Source organism: Helianthus annuus, chromosome 9 (genome assembly GCF_002127325.2).
Source record: "Helianthus annuus cultivar XRQ/B chromosome 9, HanXRQr2.0-SUNRISE, whole genome shotgun sequence".
Taxonomy (NCBI): Eukaryota; Viridiplantae; Streptophyta; class Magnoliopsida; order Asterales; family Asteraceae; genus Helianthus; species Helianthus annuus.
In genome coordinates, this window is record NC_035441.2 from 125451992 (window position 1) to 125472403 (window position 20412).

A 20412-nucleotide genomic window follows, 5' to 3' on the forward strand; every position below is an offset into this window, starting at 1 on the left:
TAAGGCATGGGATTCCCAAGGGCTTGGGAATGAGATTGATGGAATAAGATTGAATAGATTCGTACTGACGCCAATACTAGACTACCATACCACTGTCCTCGGTTGTGCAGGACACATACTTATGCTATTCACTGTCCTCGGTTGTGCAGGACACATACTTACAATCTACGTAGACTTACACTTACTACTATCCTCGGTTGTGAAGGATACTTATACTTACTACTATCCTCGGATGTGAAGGATACTTATACTTACTACTATCCTCGGTTGTGAAGGATACTTATACTTACTACTATCCTCGGATGTGAAGGATACTTATACTTATTACTATCCTCGGATGTGAAGGATACCTATGCTTATTACTATCCTCGGTTGTGAAGGATACTTATGGTTACGAGTAGTCTAGTGGTTATACAACATGGGAAGCCCCCACCAATAGAACGTACTAACGGCCCAGTAGAGCCACCTGTTACAAACGAACTTATTATTACGCATTTACTTTCTGTGAACTCGCTCAACTAGTTGTTGATCCACTGTTACATGCCTTGCAGGTCGTTAGGTATATGGAGCTTGCACATGGAGGAGCGGGTCGTTGTGGGCTTGGATCGTGATTATCTTATTAAACACTTTTGAGATTTGATACTTGTTTACGATGGGTTTTATTTATACGCTTCCGCTAAACAAAGATAACATTCTTATGATTTGGAACACCTTTCATATGGATTTGGTTTGGTTTAAATGACAATTACTTTTATTATATGTATTGTTCTGTATGATTGGTGGCTTGATCCTGGTCAGTCACGCTCCCAAGCGGTGATACTCCGTAGGTGGATTTTGGGGGTGTGACATTAACAGCTGCTGCACCATCTCCTTTATTTCAGCAACTGAGGTTTCAAGGTTTTCAACCCTGCCCGTCAATTCCTGGTATTTTGAATCATCACCTGATTTAACAGGGTCATCTGAATCCCCACCAGCAGTGGTTTTACCAATGTATGACTTAGGAACAGAGTCCCAAAAGTCAGCCATTGATGCCCCTTGTTCTTGGTACTGGGGACTTCTTTCTTCAGCACTTGATAACCTTTTGATGTTGCCAGTAGTTAAAACAAACTCACTGGTGGTTCTCACTGGTGCTATTGAAGAAATTGCCTTCAAGGGAGTCTTATGAATGTAACCACTGTCCAAATGTAAACCAGTGGGTTCAACATTTGTAGTGGCTGCTCCACTTGAACTACTGACAGGAGTTATTTGTAACTCCTGCAGTGTAACCTCCTCAGTTGTTGCTGGGATAACAGAGATATCAACATCAGACCCAGTCACTTGTGGGAGTATACTCTCAGTGATAGGTGTTTGAGAGGAACTGGTTTGTGTCTGAGTAATACCAACTGTATGCAACAAAGGTATCATGGATTGTGGTAATATGGAGGTTGAGGGTGAAGGTGTAGAAAGAGACATGTCCTTGGGCTTAGGACTGTGGAAGATGGATCCGAGTGGGTCCAGAGCTTCATATTGTGGGGTCCCTGTGTTTACAACCTGATCCTTTTGTGAGGATGCAGGAGGAGTTTGCAAGGGTTGAGATCTTTCTTCCATCTGCTGTGAGGAAGTAGCAGCAGTGGTTATTGGTGACTTTTGTGCTGTCACTGGCATTGACTCTGGGATCTCATCTTCCAGAGGTGCCTTTGTTTTGGGTTTGGTGGGCTTTCTGGATGTTTTCTTTTTGGTCTTTTTAGTGGTGGCAGGTGTGGGTTTCAAAACAGTGGGTGTGCTGCTTTGATCACCTGGAGCAGTGGGCTCAGCAACAGATACCTGAGGAGTAGTTTCATCTGCTAAATTCTGCTCAGGCACCTCTGCTCTTGTTTTTATTGGTGCCAACATTCTAGAGAATGTTTCAGGTGTTAAACAGTTTATTTTAAAAGAAGCACCTTGTTTGGGCAATTCTGCATCTTCCTTTACAAATTTTTGTTCAAAATAGTAGCTTAGAAATCTTGGAAAGAGTAGAAATGCTTTATTATCAACGTTTTTCACCAAATCATCAAATATTTCCTGGGAATAGTTAAAATTTTTATTATTTAAAATTGCATACCCCATGCATTGAATTTTTGATGGTATTTCATTAAAAGACGTTGTTTTATTAGAAACACACATCAATAGAGTGTGAAACAAAAATCTGGGTGCAGAAGGGAAATAACCCTTTTGTAAGGTATCCCTATTTGGTTGCTCTACATAGCCCCTGTTTATGAAGTCTTTTTTCAACTCGGTTTTAGAAAATGAGGTTTTACCTTTCAAGTCATCGAGTTTGAAGACTTCAGAAATAGATTGTGGAGAGATTTGAATCTTCTTACCCTGTATCGAGGAGTTGATGGCTGTGACGATGTCTCCTTGTTTTTCAAGGGTGGCATTTTTCCAGAACTCTCTCTGGGTTTGAAGATAAATCGGAGCGTCTGCTATTAACAAAGCTTTATACTTTGATGCAGATAAGGTATCAATGATGGAGTCGAAGGTGTTGTCGGTTGTGGGTTTTGTGAGTATACCCACATAATTGTGAGGGGCTTTGTAACGGATTTCTGTGGTTTCAGCGGCCATTTGAGTGGCGTCTGTTGGGGTGGAGGAAGAAGATGGTTTTGATTTTGACTTCGATTTTGGTTTTGTCATTTTTGATGAAGAAGATCGAAGAAAGTTTTTGTGAAGAAGAGTGGGAAACTCCTTTGAGAAGAGAATTTTGGAATTCAATTCGACAGTGTGAGCCCCTGTTAGGGTTTAATCAGGGTTTTATTTTAGGGAAAAACTGAATGCTGATGTGGCAGCGGTTATAACGATCTGACGACTAAAAAGCTGACCACGTGTCAACACGTGATGAAAGAGTAAATAATGGAGGACAGTTGTTTTGACAGCCACTGATGGATCAACCATCAGTAGTTACAACGGTAACAAAATGAGGCAGTGGATGATTTTTACTATCAGTGGATAGTATATCAGTGGATAGAACAATGACTTTGAACATCAGTGTTTTTCCAAGATTTTCAAGGAGCAGGGGTTGACTTTCAGCGGTGGATAGACTTTAGAGAGCAGATGTTAAGGCACAACAGCATTTAAGGTACAACAGTGGTATAAAGCAATAACGAGGGTCATTAGTATAACAACTGTTTGTGCAGCAGTGTTTTGACTTTTGACAAATAATTTTAGCATCTGCTTGATCAAAAGTGGGTATTGATTTTCTCTTGTGTAAACACAATATCATGTCCAACATCTGTTTACCTTCAGAAATGCTATACTCAACAATTTACATTTTAGATGTAAATTCTCAAGTTTAAATTGCCAGCAGTTATCTCAGAAATCTTTGTTCAAGGCTTTGCCACATGTTCATTTTCCCTGATAGTGGTTCAGCATCCCAGATGATGAAGACTTTTCTACCAAGGCTACTCAATTTGTGTCTAATTATTTGAAGTAGAACATGAGTAGTTGAAAATCAATAATCAATTTTTGATCTGTGACGAACAAACTTGAGCTTAACATGACTTTGACATGTGTGCCATTTCCTTTTGATCAGATTTAGGGATAGAAATTTCACACAAAAATAAGGAAATTATATCCTGACCGGTGAGAAAACTTTTACTATCAAAAATGAGTAAAAGTCCAAAATATATTATTCGAAAAAATGAAGTAATATATCCGGTTTTATTTGAGAAAAACACCTTAAGAAATAGTTATAGGATGTTTTGAAAACTAACATCAAAAGGATCTGACAGCTTTTCAAGTAAGAACATGATCATATCATTCTCAAGTTATTTTGGCCATTGTTTAGGGTCATTTTCTTGACAATTGATTGTAAATTCTTCTTTTAAGGTCAATCACTGGAGATGCCATTGTTACCTGAACGATTCCTGTATTTGGTGAAAGCACACAGTTGCATGATGACCACTGTTTACGCAACTTTGACCTCATAAGTGTTTTATGCTTATACTCTTTTTCTTTTTGGTTTCAAAAGCTTTGAGATAAGCACACTTTTGAGTTTTGTTCATTTTCTTCTTCCCTTTTTACCCTTCCCATTCATAAGTAATAAATTACTTACTGGGAGGTTTTTATGAAAGAATCCTCAATCCAAAATCATTTTCAGCAATGTTTTGAGAGATCTGGCCACATTTGTACATGTTTTATTACCAATTCTCACATTTCATACGATTTGGACTGTTTTGACCTCAGATTTTCTTCATGTGTTTTGACAGAGTTGATTTGGTCCTTCTAAGGATTCTCACCCTGCTTTTTAACACATAAGATTTCATGACTAAAGCTTTATTTCCCTCTTTCCAAGTTAGCAAAACACTAATGTTTATTATGAACATAGGTTTTGTTAATCTGAGGTTCATACTTTAGCATAAAACATGATGAAATCATCACAAATTCCAAAACAACAGTTGAAATCAATTTTGAATGAAGATAATCATATCATAGTTACCAGATAAGTTTCCAGATCTGGGGACTATGAGTGATTTGTGCATGACATCACTAGTTGTATGAGATTTGTGAATCTTATGACATCTTGGTTGTTTTACAGAGTATCAGATTAATCATTTTGAACATGATTTCTCTTGCTCTGTTTTTCAACAAAATGCAATCAACCTTAGTATCAATAAATTTTTGAGCTGAACTGTTATGTCAAATTGATTGTTAGATCGAATTTGACTGTCCTTGCTCTGATACCAATTGTTAGGATCGGAGGCTGTCATGATTGTGCTTGTTTGTAAGAATTTTACAAATCAATGGATATAAAACAATGTAAAGTGCAGCGGAAATGGATACAAACTTTATAAACACAATCAAGGAAGAGAATAGTTTGATAAACACATGCTTTCTCATTAAGTTGAATGATTACAATGAAAATCAAAAGATTACAAGCATGCTTACACAACTAAACTCCCCCTCAGCCTGATACCCCAAGGTTGGTTGCACAAGATGAAAGGATTGAATTGAGGAGAAGAACTCACTCAAAACGATCAAGTGTAACAGTACAGAGTACTGTTACATTTATAGACAATCTAAACCACTGAAGCATCTCAGCTGACGTCACCATGAAAGTGACATCTAACAACCTAACAAACACTATCTACTAATCTACACAACTACTGCTTTGCTAACTACTGATATTGCATTACATTTCGTGAGATGAATAAAACTGCTGCTGCATCGTTCTACTGCTGTAAACCCAACAGTACTTGTCATGATCGGCAGTGCTTGACTCAAGGCAGCAGTTTGAACAGCAGGGCTTTTGTTCTTCATCAGTCCTTGAATGGAACAGCAGTTGTAGATCAGCAGATGTTGATAGAAGCAATACTTTGGAGTATAGCAGATGTTTGAGCCACAGTCAAGGGGAAAGCTTATAGTAAACAGTTGCTTATTGTGAGTCCGCTGTTGTGATCCGGTTTTGGCTTTCATTATCTGTTCCTCTGGTAGGGTTCAATCCCAACAAATTATGATTTCAATCTGAAAACTGATTTTGATTTGGGAAATGATGAGTTAAGAAGTTATAATTACTCTTACTCTGTAAATTTCGTTGAGATGAATTAGCAGCTGATGATGACCGCGCATTCTTTAATTTCTTATTATCAAGTATTAATTTTCGAAGCTTACGCCTTTCATTCGGTGAAGTAACTAAATAACAAAGAAAGTATAATATGTACAAAACACAAGAATCAGTCCACTTAGAAACATAAAACGGAAAAAAGAATACTTATAATCAAATTCAAGAGCTATTACCATTTGTGATATCTGAAAGAGGAGATCTGTTAGAGATATCTGAAACAGGAGTTCTCATAAGAGGATCTACAAAAAAAACCAAGTAGAATTATGATTTGTATCTAAAAGTTGATTTTGATTTGGGAAATGATGAGTTAAGAAGTTATAATTTCACTTACTATGTAAATTTCATTGAGATGAATTAACTGCTGTAGAAGATGAACGTGAATTCTTTGACATTGTTAAGTCTGAAAGAAGGAGATGCTTTCAAAAGAAGAAAGAGTATAAGATCAGGAACATTAAAAAAATAGAAGAAAATAGTGGTTTTTAAATTTTGAATTACAGTATGTAATACCTAGGGATCAAACATAACCTCAATAAATTATAATATTGCATTTTATCATTTTGTAATTAAAAATCATTTCATGAAAAGCAAAATAAAATTGTTTCATATTATTGAATTAATTATTCCAAATAATCTATTACATTGATAAAAAACTTAACAACAAATTTTGTAATCTTTGTGGAATGTAAATCGGATGTTCATCGGTTAGGTTTATGGTTTATTTGAATATGATTTAAGTTGAACGGTATTTTTTCAGTTATCCAAATAAACCAAAGAAAACAAATAAAATAAAACATGGATTGATAAACCAAACAAAAAACCAAATAAAATGGGTTTGAATTTACGCTTCATACTTGGTTACAATTTTTCTTATCAACATACTTTGAATGACTTACAGAAAATTTGAAGTATATAAAAAACCTATTGAATGAGATTACTTAAATAAGTTAATAGGAGAAACAGGCACAAATTAAATATTTTTTTTTAAACTGTAACATATGACGGATACTTACTAAATCTTAGTGGGCAGGGATAACGGTAAAAACCAATAAAGAACAACCACATCCACTGATAATCCTATATAAATTATGAGATAAGATAATAAGATTAAAATTGCTTAAAGATTACAAATGTTTGTAGATAAAAAAGTTGTTAATTGGGTATATACAATATATATTATAAATTGTTGCTACTATTCATACACATAAGTTTTAAACATAAAATATTGACTATTGAACATCTCAATATTTATTTAACAATATACATTATAATAAGCAGATAAGTTTTTAGGAATTCAAAACCACATGATCAATCCAAAACATAACCCACCAAACACCCAAAAGCAACAAAACGAAAACCATAAGTTCAACATGGCAACAGCATATGAAATCAACATGTAAATGTATTTGAAAATACAGAAGACGCTATTTCTCAATCTTTGGAATCAAAAGCGTTGAAACACCAGCATCTTCATCCTGAGAGAGTTCATCACTAATGCGGCGCTTTGTCGAGGAGCAACCTAATGCATCATCCACATCGAACACTTCACGAATATTACGTTTTGTTTCATCAGAAGACGGATTCTCAGTGTCTACAAGTGCTTGGGATGCAGGTGTAACATTGTCACCGCAGTATGACATCTCATCCTGATATAAAAAGACAATAAGTACTAACGTTTAAAAAAATTTAGTACAAATAAGGAAATTCTCATATTACCTTCATAAGGTCAACAGTAGTAGACAAACTGCAGGAATCTGGAACATCCAACGATTCGGACTGCTCATGCTTTAAGTACATAATACACAATAACATAAAATACACACAATGCTATAAATATATTTTAAAACGATATGAATATCAAATTAAAAGAATGACATAATGAAGATTTAGACCTGGTTAAGATTGAATTTGACGGAGAGCGCGGAAAGGATCTCATCATCGTTAGTGGCCATTGAAATACCATAGTTTTCAACCTGATGCTCAATGTTATAGTCTTTAACACTTATGATGAAAGCATACCTCTTTCCAATCAATGTGTCAAAGATATCAGGATATGGGTTCGGTATCTCTCCAGAATTAACAACCTATGATTTTATAAAAATTAATATAAATTACAATGAGCAGAATGATTCCATAATTGGGAACAAACAATTTTATAAAAATTAATTTTAAATTATATATAGTACATGGCCAAATAACTGAATGCATGTATTTGTTACCTGATCTTGAATTGAAACTAACTCTTTGGCAGTTTTCTGAAGAATCTTGTAAGCTTCAAAATCAAACAGTGTCAAAGACACAGTACCGGAAGAGTCTTGCACCCTAATAGGTATCTTGAACCTATCAAAGTTAAAAACAAATGAAAACATTAGTATTACTAATAACAAAAGTGTGGTTAATATTAGTATTTAGTATAAGGAAATAAAACTGTAATCTCAAACCGGGGAATAGAATAGACGTCGACTCCTTCACATTTATCATTTGTACACACCAACGATTTTTCATGATAAACATCAGATAAACCATCCGGATTTTCTTTCGTTACAAATCTTTCCTCCACACATGACTTACAGTGGTTACAACCATTGTAATACCAAAGTTTATCAGTGCATATAGCTGTGATTGTGCCAACAACCAAAACCTTCTTTGTCTATCAACATCAAACAAAAATAAAAACACTTAGAAAAGACTTTTAAAAAACTCAGCATGTAGAGTACTTATAAGAAAATACACACCGTTGATATGGTTCCAAGGAAACCAATAAGCATGAAATCAGGGTTATTAAGAAACTCATCTTCAACACGTGAGATAACGATTGAACCAACATGATCATTTGATGAAGATGAAGCAGAAATTTTCTCTACATACCTAAACAGATTCATGTGATCAAATTAAAACGTAAAAAATAAATGTAAGTACAAAATAATACTGTTCAATGTTTATATGCATATTACTAACTATACCTCTTCCTAAAAGAGGATATCTCTTCAATGTCAGTGTCAATAAAAAGTCTGCTTAGCTCAAAGCCGTTTGCAACACCACGCTTGCCTGAATTTAAAAATAAAACCAAATATATATATATATATATATATATCAATATAAATAGTGTCAAATTTAAAACATATAAGTAAATCTAAAGATAAATCTATAACAATAAAAAAAATTAAACTAATTAAGTTTAAATTGTACCTTTGTAAAGGTTGACCATACCAAAATGACAAAGGATAACAACATATTTCTCTCGTTTCTTATCATTCATGTAAGCAAACATGTCAATAGCAAAACCATCCCACAAAGTAACCGGACACTTTTGGCCTCTAAAATATTAACATAAAACATAATAACATCAAGAAACCTTATAATGGTTTAAACGTCAAAATGCAACAACTTAATAAAAAGAACGCACTCAATGTCTTCAAGTCTAAGATTAAGTCTCTTGCCCTTTCTCCCATCCTTCTTTGACGTATCCTCTAGATTGAAACATACATCCACATAACCAATCCAATCTATAAACAAAAATATATTGTGAAAAGAAAACAACATTAAGAAGTGATAACAATAAAAGAAAAAAAACAATAAGACAAAACAACAGATATATATCATGTAGTGATTTACATACCAATAACTGTATTAACTTCAAATTTATTTTTAACAATATCCTTGAGGTTAACGAAATTAAAATGGTATTTTGGTCCAGACCAGTCAAAGCATTTCTCAACAGAAGTATAGAAATACAGTGATATTTTGTCATTTCTCTTGGTATACTTAGCAGAGGACTTATTAGTAGCAAGAGAAGGTTTGGTGATAAGAAGACATTCATCCAACTAAAGAAATTCCTTGAATTTTCCTAGCATCTTATGCAAACAGCTGGCTTGAATCATAGTTTCCTAAGAATATGAAACATCCGATTAAATAAAAAAGGTGTTATATTCATTTGGATGTTCATATGTCCAAAAAAATTATAAGACAACTATCTACGGTACCATCTCATCCATGAAGATCATATCAAGACAATATATTTCATTTTTGTTATTATTCATCATCTTCTTCGAAATGCTAACAATCTTCACTCTAATCGAATAGTTGTTTGAGAATGTATTAAGATCGTTAAGCATGCTAACCTTTGCAACCTCCATTTGAAGACTTTACATAAAAAAAAAAAGAATATGCAAAATATAAGTATTGTTAAACGTAATATGATAATACAATAAGCATGGATGTTCTTAAAAAAAATTATCAAGGTTGGAATTCAAGCTTACCGATTATCCAATAAAAATTTTAATTGAATGCAGTGGCAAATGTAATTTCAAATGTAGGGAGAGTATATCTTTATATGCTGGTTTATTAAAGTAATAAAATATTAGAAATGATATGCAAAGTAGGCAAAAAAAGAGAAAGAACGTCAATTTTAAATTACCATTTTGTATATTTAGAATTTCAAAATTATTGACTTGATTTCAAAGCAATTGTCATAATTTCTTTTCTATATTTTATTTTAAATTTAATTAAGAAATAATAACCGTCAATTTGAATTTCACATTTTGCTTAACTCAAATGTCCAAAGCTCAAGAAATTAGCATTAATTACTGATTTGATTTGCAACAAATAGTCACAAACATCCAAGTGTATAGGAATTTTATTTGAAATTCACATTTTGCTTAACTAAATATAAACACTTAAACACTGTTAACATCCAAGTGTATAGGAATTTTATTTTATTAAAATAAAGATGAAACAACTGTTCAATTAATAGTACAGATGAAACCACTGAAGTGATGTGATAAAAACAACTGTTCCTAAACACTCTTACATATAAACACTGATGCCATAAAAATGGTTACATATAAAACACTGAGGTGATGACAACTAACAACCTAACAGTCTATAAAACATTCATGGGGAAAACACTGTTACATATAAACACTGTTAACATAAACAAATAAACAAACATAGAATAACTAAAGTTGATGCTGAACCACTGTTGTAGTTTGACACTGTTGTTGGACGTCATAAATTTCAGATTTAATTTCAAAGGTAAAAGTAGTGTATATTCTTACATGCTGCTTTATTAAAGCAATTAAATATTATAAATGATATGCAAAGTAGGAAAAAAAGAAATAACGAAAATTTGAAATTACCATTTTGAATATTTTGAATTTCAAAATTACTGATATTGTCAGTAACTACTGACTTGATTTGAAAGCAAATGCCATAATGACTTTTTTAAATTTTATTTTAACTTTAATCAAGATATAATAACCGTCAATTTGAAATTCAAAATTTGCTTAATCAAATGTCCAAAGCTCAAGAAATCAACATTAATTACTGATTTGATTTGAAACAAATAGTCATCAAGAATTTTTTTTATTTTTTAATTTAACTTTAAATTTTATCATAAAAATAATGTTGGTGGAACTCTTATGTAATTAGAATGTAAAGATTAGGTAAAATGGTAATTTGATTGTAATTCTAGTTTTCATTTGATAATTTCAATGTATCACAAATTAACAACATCAATAATAAAAATGTGAGACGGACTATTTTTTAGGGAAACCGTTGATGGTCAATATCAGTGAATGTCAACAATGTAAAAGTGAACAGTGGCTATTTTTTCCAATCAGTGGATACCAACCAGTTTTCGAAACCCTGATGTTCGGTCAGTCAGTGATCAACATGGAGATTGAAGAAACAGAGGTTGTATTTCAGCAGTGGAATACTTGAACAATCAAATGTGATAAATAGTGTTACATATAAACAACAGTCCTAAACACTGTTACATATAAACACTGATGCCATAAAAATGCTTACATATAAAACACTGAGGTGATGACATCTAACAACCTAACAGTCTTTAAAACATTGATGCGGAAAACACTGTTACATATAAACACTGTTAACATAAACAAATAAACAATAAAATAACTAAAGTTGATGCTGTTGTAGTTTGACACTGTTGTTGGACGTCATAAATTTCAGATTTAATTTTCAAAGGTAAGTAGTGTATATATTTATACGCTGCTTTATTAAACTAATTAAATATTAGAAATGATGTGCAAAGTAGGAAAAAAAAAAGAGAGAACGAAAAATTTAAATTACCATTTTGCATATTTTGACTTTCAAAATTAATGACATTATCATTAACTACTGACTTGATTTGAAAGGAAATGCCATAATATTTTTTTAAAATTTATTTTAACTTTAATCAAGATATCATAACCGTCAATTTGAAATTCAAAATTTGCTTAATCAAATGTTCAAAGCTCAAGAAATCAGCATTAATTACTAATTTGATTTGAAACAAATAGTCATCAAGAATTATTTTTTATTTTTTAATTTAACTTTAAATTTTATCATGAAAATAATGTTGGTGGAACTCTTATGTAATTGGATGTCAACAATATAAAAGTGAGCAGTGGCTATTTTTCCGATCAGTGGATACCAAACAGTTTTGGAAACACTGATGTTTGGTCAATCAGTGGTCAACAGGGAGATTGAAGAAACAGAGGTTGTATTTCAGCAGTGGAATATTTTTAACAATCAAATGTTTGAACCAATTTCAAGAATACTATACCCAAACAATCAAGATGAGGTGCTTAATATTCATCCAAGTGTATAGGAACTTTTTTAGTATAAAAATGAAACAACTGTTCAATTAATAGTACAGATCAAAACACTGAAGTGATAGGATAAATTATGTTACATATAAACACTGTTAAAATAAACAAAGATAGAATAAACACTGTTAACATAAACAAAGATAGAACAACTAATGTTGATGGGGAACCACTGTTGTTGGAGAGTGTTTCACATTTAGTTGATCAGTGCTTGTCTGGACTTTGGTCTTGATCAGTGGTTTTTCATAATTGAATAGTGGATGATGTTTATCAAACTTCATGTGCAACCATCGTTATATCCAACACTTGTTAGGCAGATCAGTGATTACAAATGAGATGACGGGAGATCTGCAAATGATTACAAATGAATCAATGCACCAATAAACAGTAAATCAAAATGTTAGAAATACCAAAAAATAAATCACACCAATTTAAGTTACCTTGGTGATGTCCTAAACTTTTGTACTGGTATCACCTATCAACACACCTGGTATCACCTTTCACATTTCCATCTCCTCATCAACCGTCCGGCAGAGGTTGCTTCTAATCAACAAACTCTATAAACCAACAAAAAAGCTTTAGAAAGACAAAGTACAAAATAAATCTACTCGTAATCACATGATACAACAAAGCAAACATACCAGAGCCACCGATTAAGAGGAGCTTGTACAAAAGCGTTCATCGAGTACGATAAGAAACCCTAGGAGATCTCTTTCTTCTTCTGAGGATAGAAAAGGCTTTATCATGTTCAGTATGAGAAAATAGATAAAACGAAATAAAATTTCTGAATAAAAAAATAGATCTTACATGATTATTCTCTTCTTCAACCACTCGACGGTACATGATTTAGGGTTTCAAACGCAGATGTATCCAATAGAAGTAACCTCTGCCATACATTGTTGAGGAGATGAATATGAGAAGAAGAAGAAGAAGAAAGATAAACATCAGAGAGGATAAACATCGATCGGAATAGAGCAGAGCTGTAACACCTCGAAAAATTTCGTCCAATAATGTCTTGACGCGTGTCATAAGGTTCCGGTATGTGAAAACAAACTTTAGAGGGACTAAAAGTGACAAACAGTGAAAACTATGGAACGTAAGGGTCCAAAGTGTCAACAATGGATAAATAGACTCTATGATAACCCTACATAATGTTCATAACCTTAAACGGATGGTTCATGGATCATACGACGCGGAAATTGCACAAAAGTGAGGAATTACAAACTATAGGGGCCAAAAGTGTCAACATGTTGAATTTATACCTCTGAGTGAACTTTTGGCAGACCCGAAGCTTTTGAATGCTAAAATATACTCACTAGAATATGTGGTTAAAATTTCGTGAAGTTTCGATAACGTATGAGAAAGTTATGGCCAAAACCGTACTTGAAGGACTAAAAGCGTCAACGTCGAATTTCATGGCTTTTCGATTGAGCGCAAAATTATCCGAGGACATTACCATGTAGGTAAATGTCCCAAGGTCCTTAAAAACCAGATTCGAGGGTTTACGAGTCAAGATTCTTGGCCAAATCATCGCAACCAAAGTACAGGGACCAAAACTGCAACAAATGGGCAAACTTTGGAACTGCAGACCCCAGGCGCCCGCCTGAGGCCCTACGCGGGCCGCGACCCAGCGCCCAGCTCCGGTTCTCACGAACAGCAGCGATTAGGGTCCGAATTTGAGTGGTAACCAGCTGTTTTTCACCTCCAATTGCTCCAATAAAATTGCTTGCATGGCTAGGACAACAGTAACCTCTGAATCCAGCTTTAAATCAGATCAAAAGACCAATTCTTGGGCATTTTCATAGTAACCAAGAAGCTCTCAACTTGCAAGAACTTCACAAGCAATCTCTGGAGCATTTCTGGACATCAAGGCCGACTCCTAGTGTTAACTAAGCATCAATAGGACCTTGGTAAGCTTCTAATTCAGTCCTTAATTCGTTCTTGCATCGATTATTAGTAAAAGTCAAACTGATTGTTCTTATACTTTGACTTTCTGATTAAACGAGTTTTACTCAGTCAATTCTCAAATTGAAACCAGATATATGTTGGTATTTATGTGGGAAACAAACCCTCTAAAGGGTATTCTCGGATTCCCACTTATTGCATGCTAATTGTCGAGTCAAAGGCATTCTTAAAAAGTCAACAGAAATGGTTTTTGCAAAAATAAGCTTAGATGGTAATGTAAAGGACATGCAACCTGTTTGATCATCATAAATAGCTTATTAATGAATATAAGAATGTGTTTTACCATGATCAACTCGACAATCTTTAGTATAAATACGAATCGGAACCGAAAGTCTTGTAAAACGACTATTTCGTAGACTATCGATTCGGATTCGTACATGCATGTTTGAGATCTGTATTGGAGAGTATTTTTGACTATTTTTATTTTGGTAAAACTCTCTGGAATTTTTGTTGTTTGAGTCTATACTTAGCCGATTCATTTGCATGTTTCCGATTATGTTTAAAAGTTGACTATTTTGCCCTTTCTGATATAAAACGTGATTTTTGGAAAAGTGAAAGAGTAGAAATCTTTATTTTTAATATATAAACTTGCACCGAAAATTTCGGATCAGTTGGTGGTCCAGATTCTGAGTTATGGCCATTAGCGTAAAACTATGTTCTTAAGTTACATAAACGGCCCTTTTCGCATATAACCCATTTCAGGCCACGTTTTGATACAAAACATTTTACCCACTGATGTTATATAATATTTTGGGATTTTTGATGATTTTTATTTAATTTTTGGCTGGTCGTATCTTAGATCGCTTGGTTATTTCGGTTTATGTCGGTTTTGACCGTTTAAGCCATAAAATGAGTTTTATGCATTCTTTTGACCCGAAACCTTTTCCTACTGATTTTATATGTTAAATAAATTATTTTAAGTATTCTGGAAATATAAAAATCCCAGATTTATTTTGAAAACCCGGAAACGGCGTTAAATCGCATTTTAAGCATTTTTAGCGCATAGTAAGCGTTATACTCATTTTAAACATATAAGAGTTATACCTACTGATGTAATTAGCATATTTTCATATAATAACAGTAAGTATAAGTATATGAACTCAGATTTCCAGTTTTGGCAGTTTTAGCCCTTGTGAAATTACTAAAATACCCCTACGGTGCATAGTTTGATTTTAAATGTTAAGTTTGGTATATGGGTCATACTCTACTATTATAATATGTTAAATGGGGTATATTTACTGTATAAACCAAACCCGAAACTCAGATTTCTAATATGACTCTTTTATAATCTTTTAAATGACCAAAATGCCCTTCTAAGGCATAAATTGAGTTTAAAACTATTCGGGGCATAATAGAACATGACTTACTGATGTTATATCATATCTAAAGCATATTATCTCAGGAAACTTGCATTTGACTCTTTTGGCTACCCGTAACGCCCTTTTTGCGTTCGGTTCGGTTTACGTAACTAGTTTGCGTAAATTGACCGAAACGGGTCAAACATTATCATTTTTATCTCAAAATCCAGAATGTATTTAGTATACCCATATTATACAAGTATTCGAACTTGTCGGGTCTAAATCACATTCTATCCGGTCTTTCGCTTAATCGTGCGCTTGTACCGTATCGTCCTTAAAACTAACCGGTCAAAGCTTAGGCTTAAATAAAAGACCCGTTAGGAATCTAATAGGTTATTATAAACCTTTGTTCCAGATTAGGAGGCCCAGTAAAAGCTACCTACACTTACTGTTTGTGATTCATACTTGCTCAGGTAAATACATTTTGACTTATTTTCCCTATACGGGCTTGGGGTACGGTATTTAAAATACCGCTTGATCGGGCGCACAAGTCCTGCACCTTATGGGGTTGAATAGCTTGTGCGACTCGTTTAAACAGTCTTGTCTTACTTTAGGCTTTGGGGGGTTATTGACCGTGTCCCGGATATCCTTGGCATTATCTTACGAGATGGCCACGACCAGAGCACGGGGTGTAGGCGTACACCCGGCGTGTATAACTCTTTAATGTGGTGTGTCATTTAATCTTTAGCCCGGACAGCAGATCCCGGGCCACCATAAGTACGGGTACATGTAAATCGTTCACAAGTTTATATTGCATAATTATCCCAAGTTAATAAAAAAAATATTTATGCCTTGTGCATTTAAATCAATTTTCAATCATTTTCAAAATGAGTCAGTCGATTTGTATTTACCAGTGTAAACTGACGTATTTTTCCCAAAAGGTTAAGTGCAGGTACTATACGAAATAGGCTGGCTGTTTCCTAAGAGCGTCCACTATAGTCTCGCAAGCTCGGACGACAAATAACTGTTGAACAATTTATCTTTTTATTTTGATCCGCCTGTGGATCCGTTTCAACTACTTATGATGTTTATTATGTCATTTTAATTAAAGTTGAAATGTATCTATTCTGCTTCCGCTGTGCATTATTATATTGTGTTGATTGTCTATGACGATGCCAACTACGTCATTGTACCCCACACCGGGCCCACCGGTGACACGTGGAAATCGGGGTGTGACAGGTTGGTATCAGAGCCAACGCTGAGTGAATTAAACACTAGTCTTTTGTGTTTAATCTCAGTTACACAATTGCACAATCCTCGATTTTCGAGTCTAGACAAAGAACTTAGGAAATGTTCAACATTTCGTTTATTTTATCTTTATTTTTATTATTAGCTTTGTCTTATATATTTGTTGTGCAACTTGTTTAATTTTTGACAGGATCATCATGCCGCCACGTATGCGAGGACGGGGAGGATTCGCCACATCACACGATCATGAGGCAGGACCCTCACACAGGCGAGCCCCATCAGCTTCGCACAACACCGCAGCCAACGATCTTTGGAGATCATTCGCCGAGCCAGCCAGGCACTCGGTATCTGCGAGCACTTCGCCATCACTACCCCAATCATTTGGGCCCCACTCGGAAAATGGGCCCCATGGTTCCCATGGATCTTATATACCTCTTCATCAGTCACCTCACCACTACCCAGCACCAGCTTATCAGGGCCTATACAACCCTGACGCTTTCTTGGATGAGCCAGTGAGTCATAACCCACTAGGACCTGAAGACCACTTCTCTGGTGGTCACGAGATGGAAGTTGACGAGGACACGGACCCTTCACTGCCACCGTCAGGTACGCCCAACCATCCTATCGAGATATCGGATGGGTCACCATTTAGGGGATCACCCTACAATGGTGTTGATAGCTTTGAGGAGAAGTTCAGGCAGCACGATTGGTATTACACCCCCAGCCACCACAACTCTCCGATGCTCCAGTCTCGCCATGGTTCGCCGGTGCACTCGCAGCACCACTCTCAGCAGCAGCAGCTTCAGCAGCCGCCCTTGCAGCAGGACCTATCTGAGGCCCTCTGGCGCGACGTGATCACTCCGTCGCCACCGCCACCACCAGTTTTGCCACCTCCGCCTCAGAGGCCACGGAGGAATGCGCGTATGTCTACGCGAGGAGGGATTCGCATTGGTACCCCTCCGCACATTGGTAGCAGCCGCTACTCACCTCTTCATGAGGAGTCCGAGATGGGGGAGTCTCCGCATCCCGTTTCGGAGGTCACTTCTGCGCCGATTCCGCCTCTGCCGCCGCAGAACTTCGGAGAGCCGATTCCGGCTTACGCCAGCGCAGCGCAGTTCAACCCGTTTGAGCCGACTTTCCCTCCCGGTTATGATTATACGGGAGATCCCTATTGGCTAGCCTCAGGCTACAACCCTCTCAACCAGGAGAGTACATTTGGAGGTCCCTGGGCTACGGGACCATCAGCTTTTGGCTTCCCACCACAGGGCTACCAGCAGCCATCGCAGCCACAGCAGTACCAGCCACCACCGCCGGCACCTATGATGTCGCCGCCGCAGGTTCAGGAAATCCTGCAAGGAATAAACAATGTACGACGTGATTTGCAACATGAGATGCGAGCTGATCGCCGACGCAACGATGGCATGTTCAAGAAGGTGTTTGATTTGCTCAAGGGTAAGAGTAAGAAGGATCATTGAATCCTTTGTTGTTAGCTCTTTTACTCATGTCCCTGCGTGGACATCTATTCCGGCATTCTACCCCTGCGTGGGTATATTTCCTTTATTCTACCCCTGCGTGGGTATGTTGTTCTGTTAACCTCTGCGTGGGTTTATTTTATTTTGTTTGTTGTTGTTGTTATTTGTTTAGCCCCTGCGCGGGCATGTTATTCATGTTATTTGAATTAAAGTCCCGTTTAGGGCAAAGATGTACTAGTTACTTTATTTAAAATTTGAAATGGTTAATTTGAATTTCTCATTTTATTTATATGCATGAATATAATATTAAAATAAATGGAAGATATCAATTTTTATTTGATTTGCCATTTTAATAAGAATCCTAGTAAGGTAGAACCTAGCTTGAATGCCTTATTTACAGGCCTAGCCAATATGGTAAAACCTGGTTGAAAAGATTCAAATCTCTGTTAACATCTGAAAACATGTTAACATTCCTGGCCAAGCGTGATCTGTGAAATCACACAAGCCACCCTTTTTAATAAATTATCTACAGATTATATCTGTACACAAGTCTGTTTATGACTTGATACCTACGGGTTATGACTATGTCATATAGTGGCAGTTGTGGTTTATGACTCTCTGTCTAGTAAAGGATTATTTGTTTAATTATACAATTTCTAATCCTATAAAAATCTAAATTTATAATTTAGTAAGTTGTCCAAAGTGACTAGGCCTAATGTGCCAATATATATTTCATTCCATAATTTAATTGCTAATAAAAGCCCTGAATGAAATTAAATAAACTAACTATTATGATTCTTAATATCATGGTTAATAAATCGTCTAGAACGATAATACTGTTAGGTTTCTAAATAAAACCTTGTCCTTTTATGTAGCTTAAAGCTACAATGGCCAAATCGGAGGAAACCAACAGTCATTCTGGAGAACACCCAGATAATACCAGGATTCACGTCACTGGTGAGGAATTGCAAGCACTGATAGATAACGCTGTTGCCAAAGCTATGGATAGGCAATTCAGGGAATCTAGCGGTACTCGGAGTAGGACCCGAACAGTAACGCACGTAAAGCCCAAGACTCATTCTGAGGCTCATAGTAAGCCACCTTCTAAAAAGAGTGAGCCGAAGAAAGATGAGGATGATAACCACTCCTCCAACCACAGCAGTATTCCTAAGCAAGAAGTCAAGCTGAAACATGATACGCACAGCAAGTCCTGTACGTACAAATATTTCGTATCTTGCAAACCCAGAGATTTTACTGGGGAAAAAGGAGCAGTAGATTGCATGACGTGGATCGATGAGATGGATACTGTGGTTGATATCAGCGGGTGTGCTGATAGGGACGTCGTGAAGTACGTGTCCCAGTCGTTCAAGGGAGATGCGTTAGCATGGTGGAAGTCACTCCTACAAGCTGCCGGTAAGGCCACACTGTACGGTTTGTCATGGGAACAGTTTGTGGCCCTGATCAAGGAGAACTTCTGCCCGCAGCATGAGGTTGAAAGAATTGAATCGGATTTTGTGTCTCTAGTTATGAAGAACCTCGATTGTCAAGCGTATCTTACTACGTTCAACACTCTATCTCGGTTAGTGCCTTATCTGGTGACCCCGGAGCCGCGAAGGATTGCTCGATTTATTGGGGGTCTGGCACCAGAGATAAAGGCAAGCGTCAAGGCTTCAAGGCCTACGACATTTAGATCCGTAGCTGATCTATCCCTCTCCCTCACTCAAGATGTGGTCAGATTGAGAGCTATGAAGAGCTCAGAAGAAAACAAAAGGAAACGTGAGGATGACACCTCACGAAGATCTGAGAAACGACACAAGGGAAACCACGACCATAAGAAAGGGTCGGGGTTCAAGAAAGGAGATCAGTCGGGTGAAAAACCCAGATGCAAGAACTGCAAAAGACACCATTTTGGGAAGTGTCGTTTGGAAGCAAAATCCCAGTCTTTCGAGAAACGTTGTGGGATCTGCAAGTCCACAGATCATAAAGCTGTGGATTGCAAGAAAATGAAGGATGCAACTTGTTTTGGTTGCAACGAGAAGGGGCACATTCGGCCAAACTGCCCAAAGAATGCGAAGAAAGCTGATGATGGGAAGAAGACTAATGCGAGAGTCTTCAGAATGGACGCTAAGGAGGCAGTTCTTGACGACAACGTCATTACAGGTACGTTTCTTGTAAATGATGTTTTTGCTAGAGTCTTGTTTGATTCAGGAGCCGATAAGTCGTTTGTAGATGATAAGTTTTGT

At 36.0% G+C, this 20412-nt stretch overlaps 1 protein-coding gene across 1 annotated transcript in view; it reads right to left on the reverse strand.

Annotated features, from left to right (window-relative positions):
• Positions 1-6886: 6886 nt before the first annotated feature.
• LOC110876280 overlaps positions 6887-20412 on the reverse strand; it is a 39914-nt gene continuing 26388 nt past the window's right edge. The window contains exons 2-12 of the mRNA XM_022124459.1: positions 9556-9715; positions 9192-9396; positions 8979-9078; positions 8762-8889; positions 8536-8620; positions 8308-8440; positions 8014-8222; positions 7792-7912; positions 7465-7656; positions 7289-7399; positions 6887-7218 (exon numbers count right to left, since the gene is read on the reverse strand). Coding sequence (XP_021980151.1) covers positions 6997-7218; positions 7289-7399; positions 7465-7656; positions 7792-7912; positions 8014-8222; positions 8308-8440; positions 8536-8620; positions 8762-8889; positions 8979-9078; positions 9192-9396; positions 9556-9715 — 1666 coding nt within the window. The 3' untranslated portion in view covers positions 6887-6996. The remainder of the gene's footprint in view (positions 7219-7288; positions 7400-7464; positions 7657-7791; positions 7913-8013; positions 8223-8307; positions 8441-8535; positions 8621-8761; positions 8890-8978; positions 9079-9191; positions 9397-9555; positions 9716-20412) is intronic.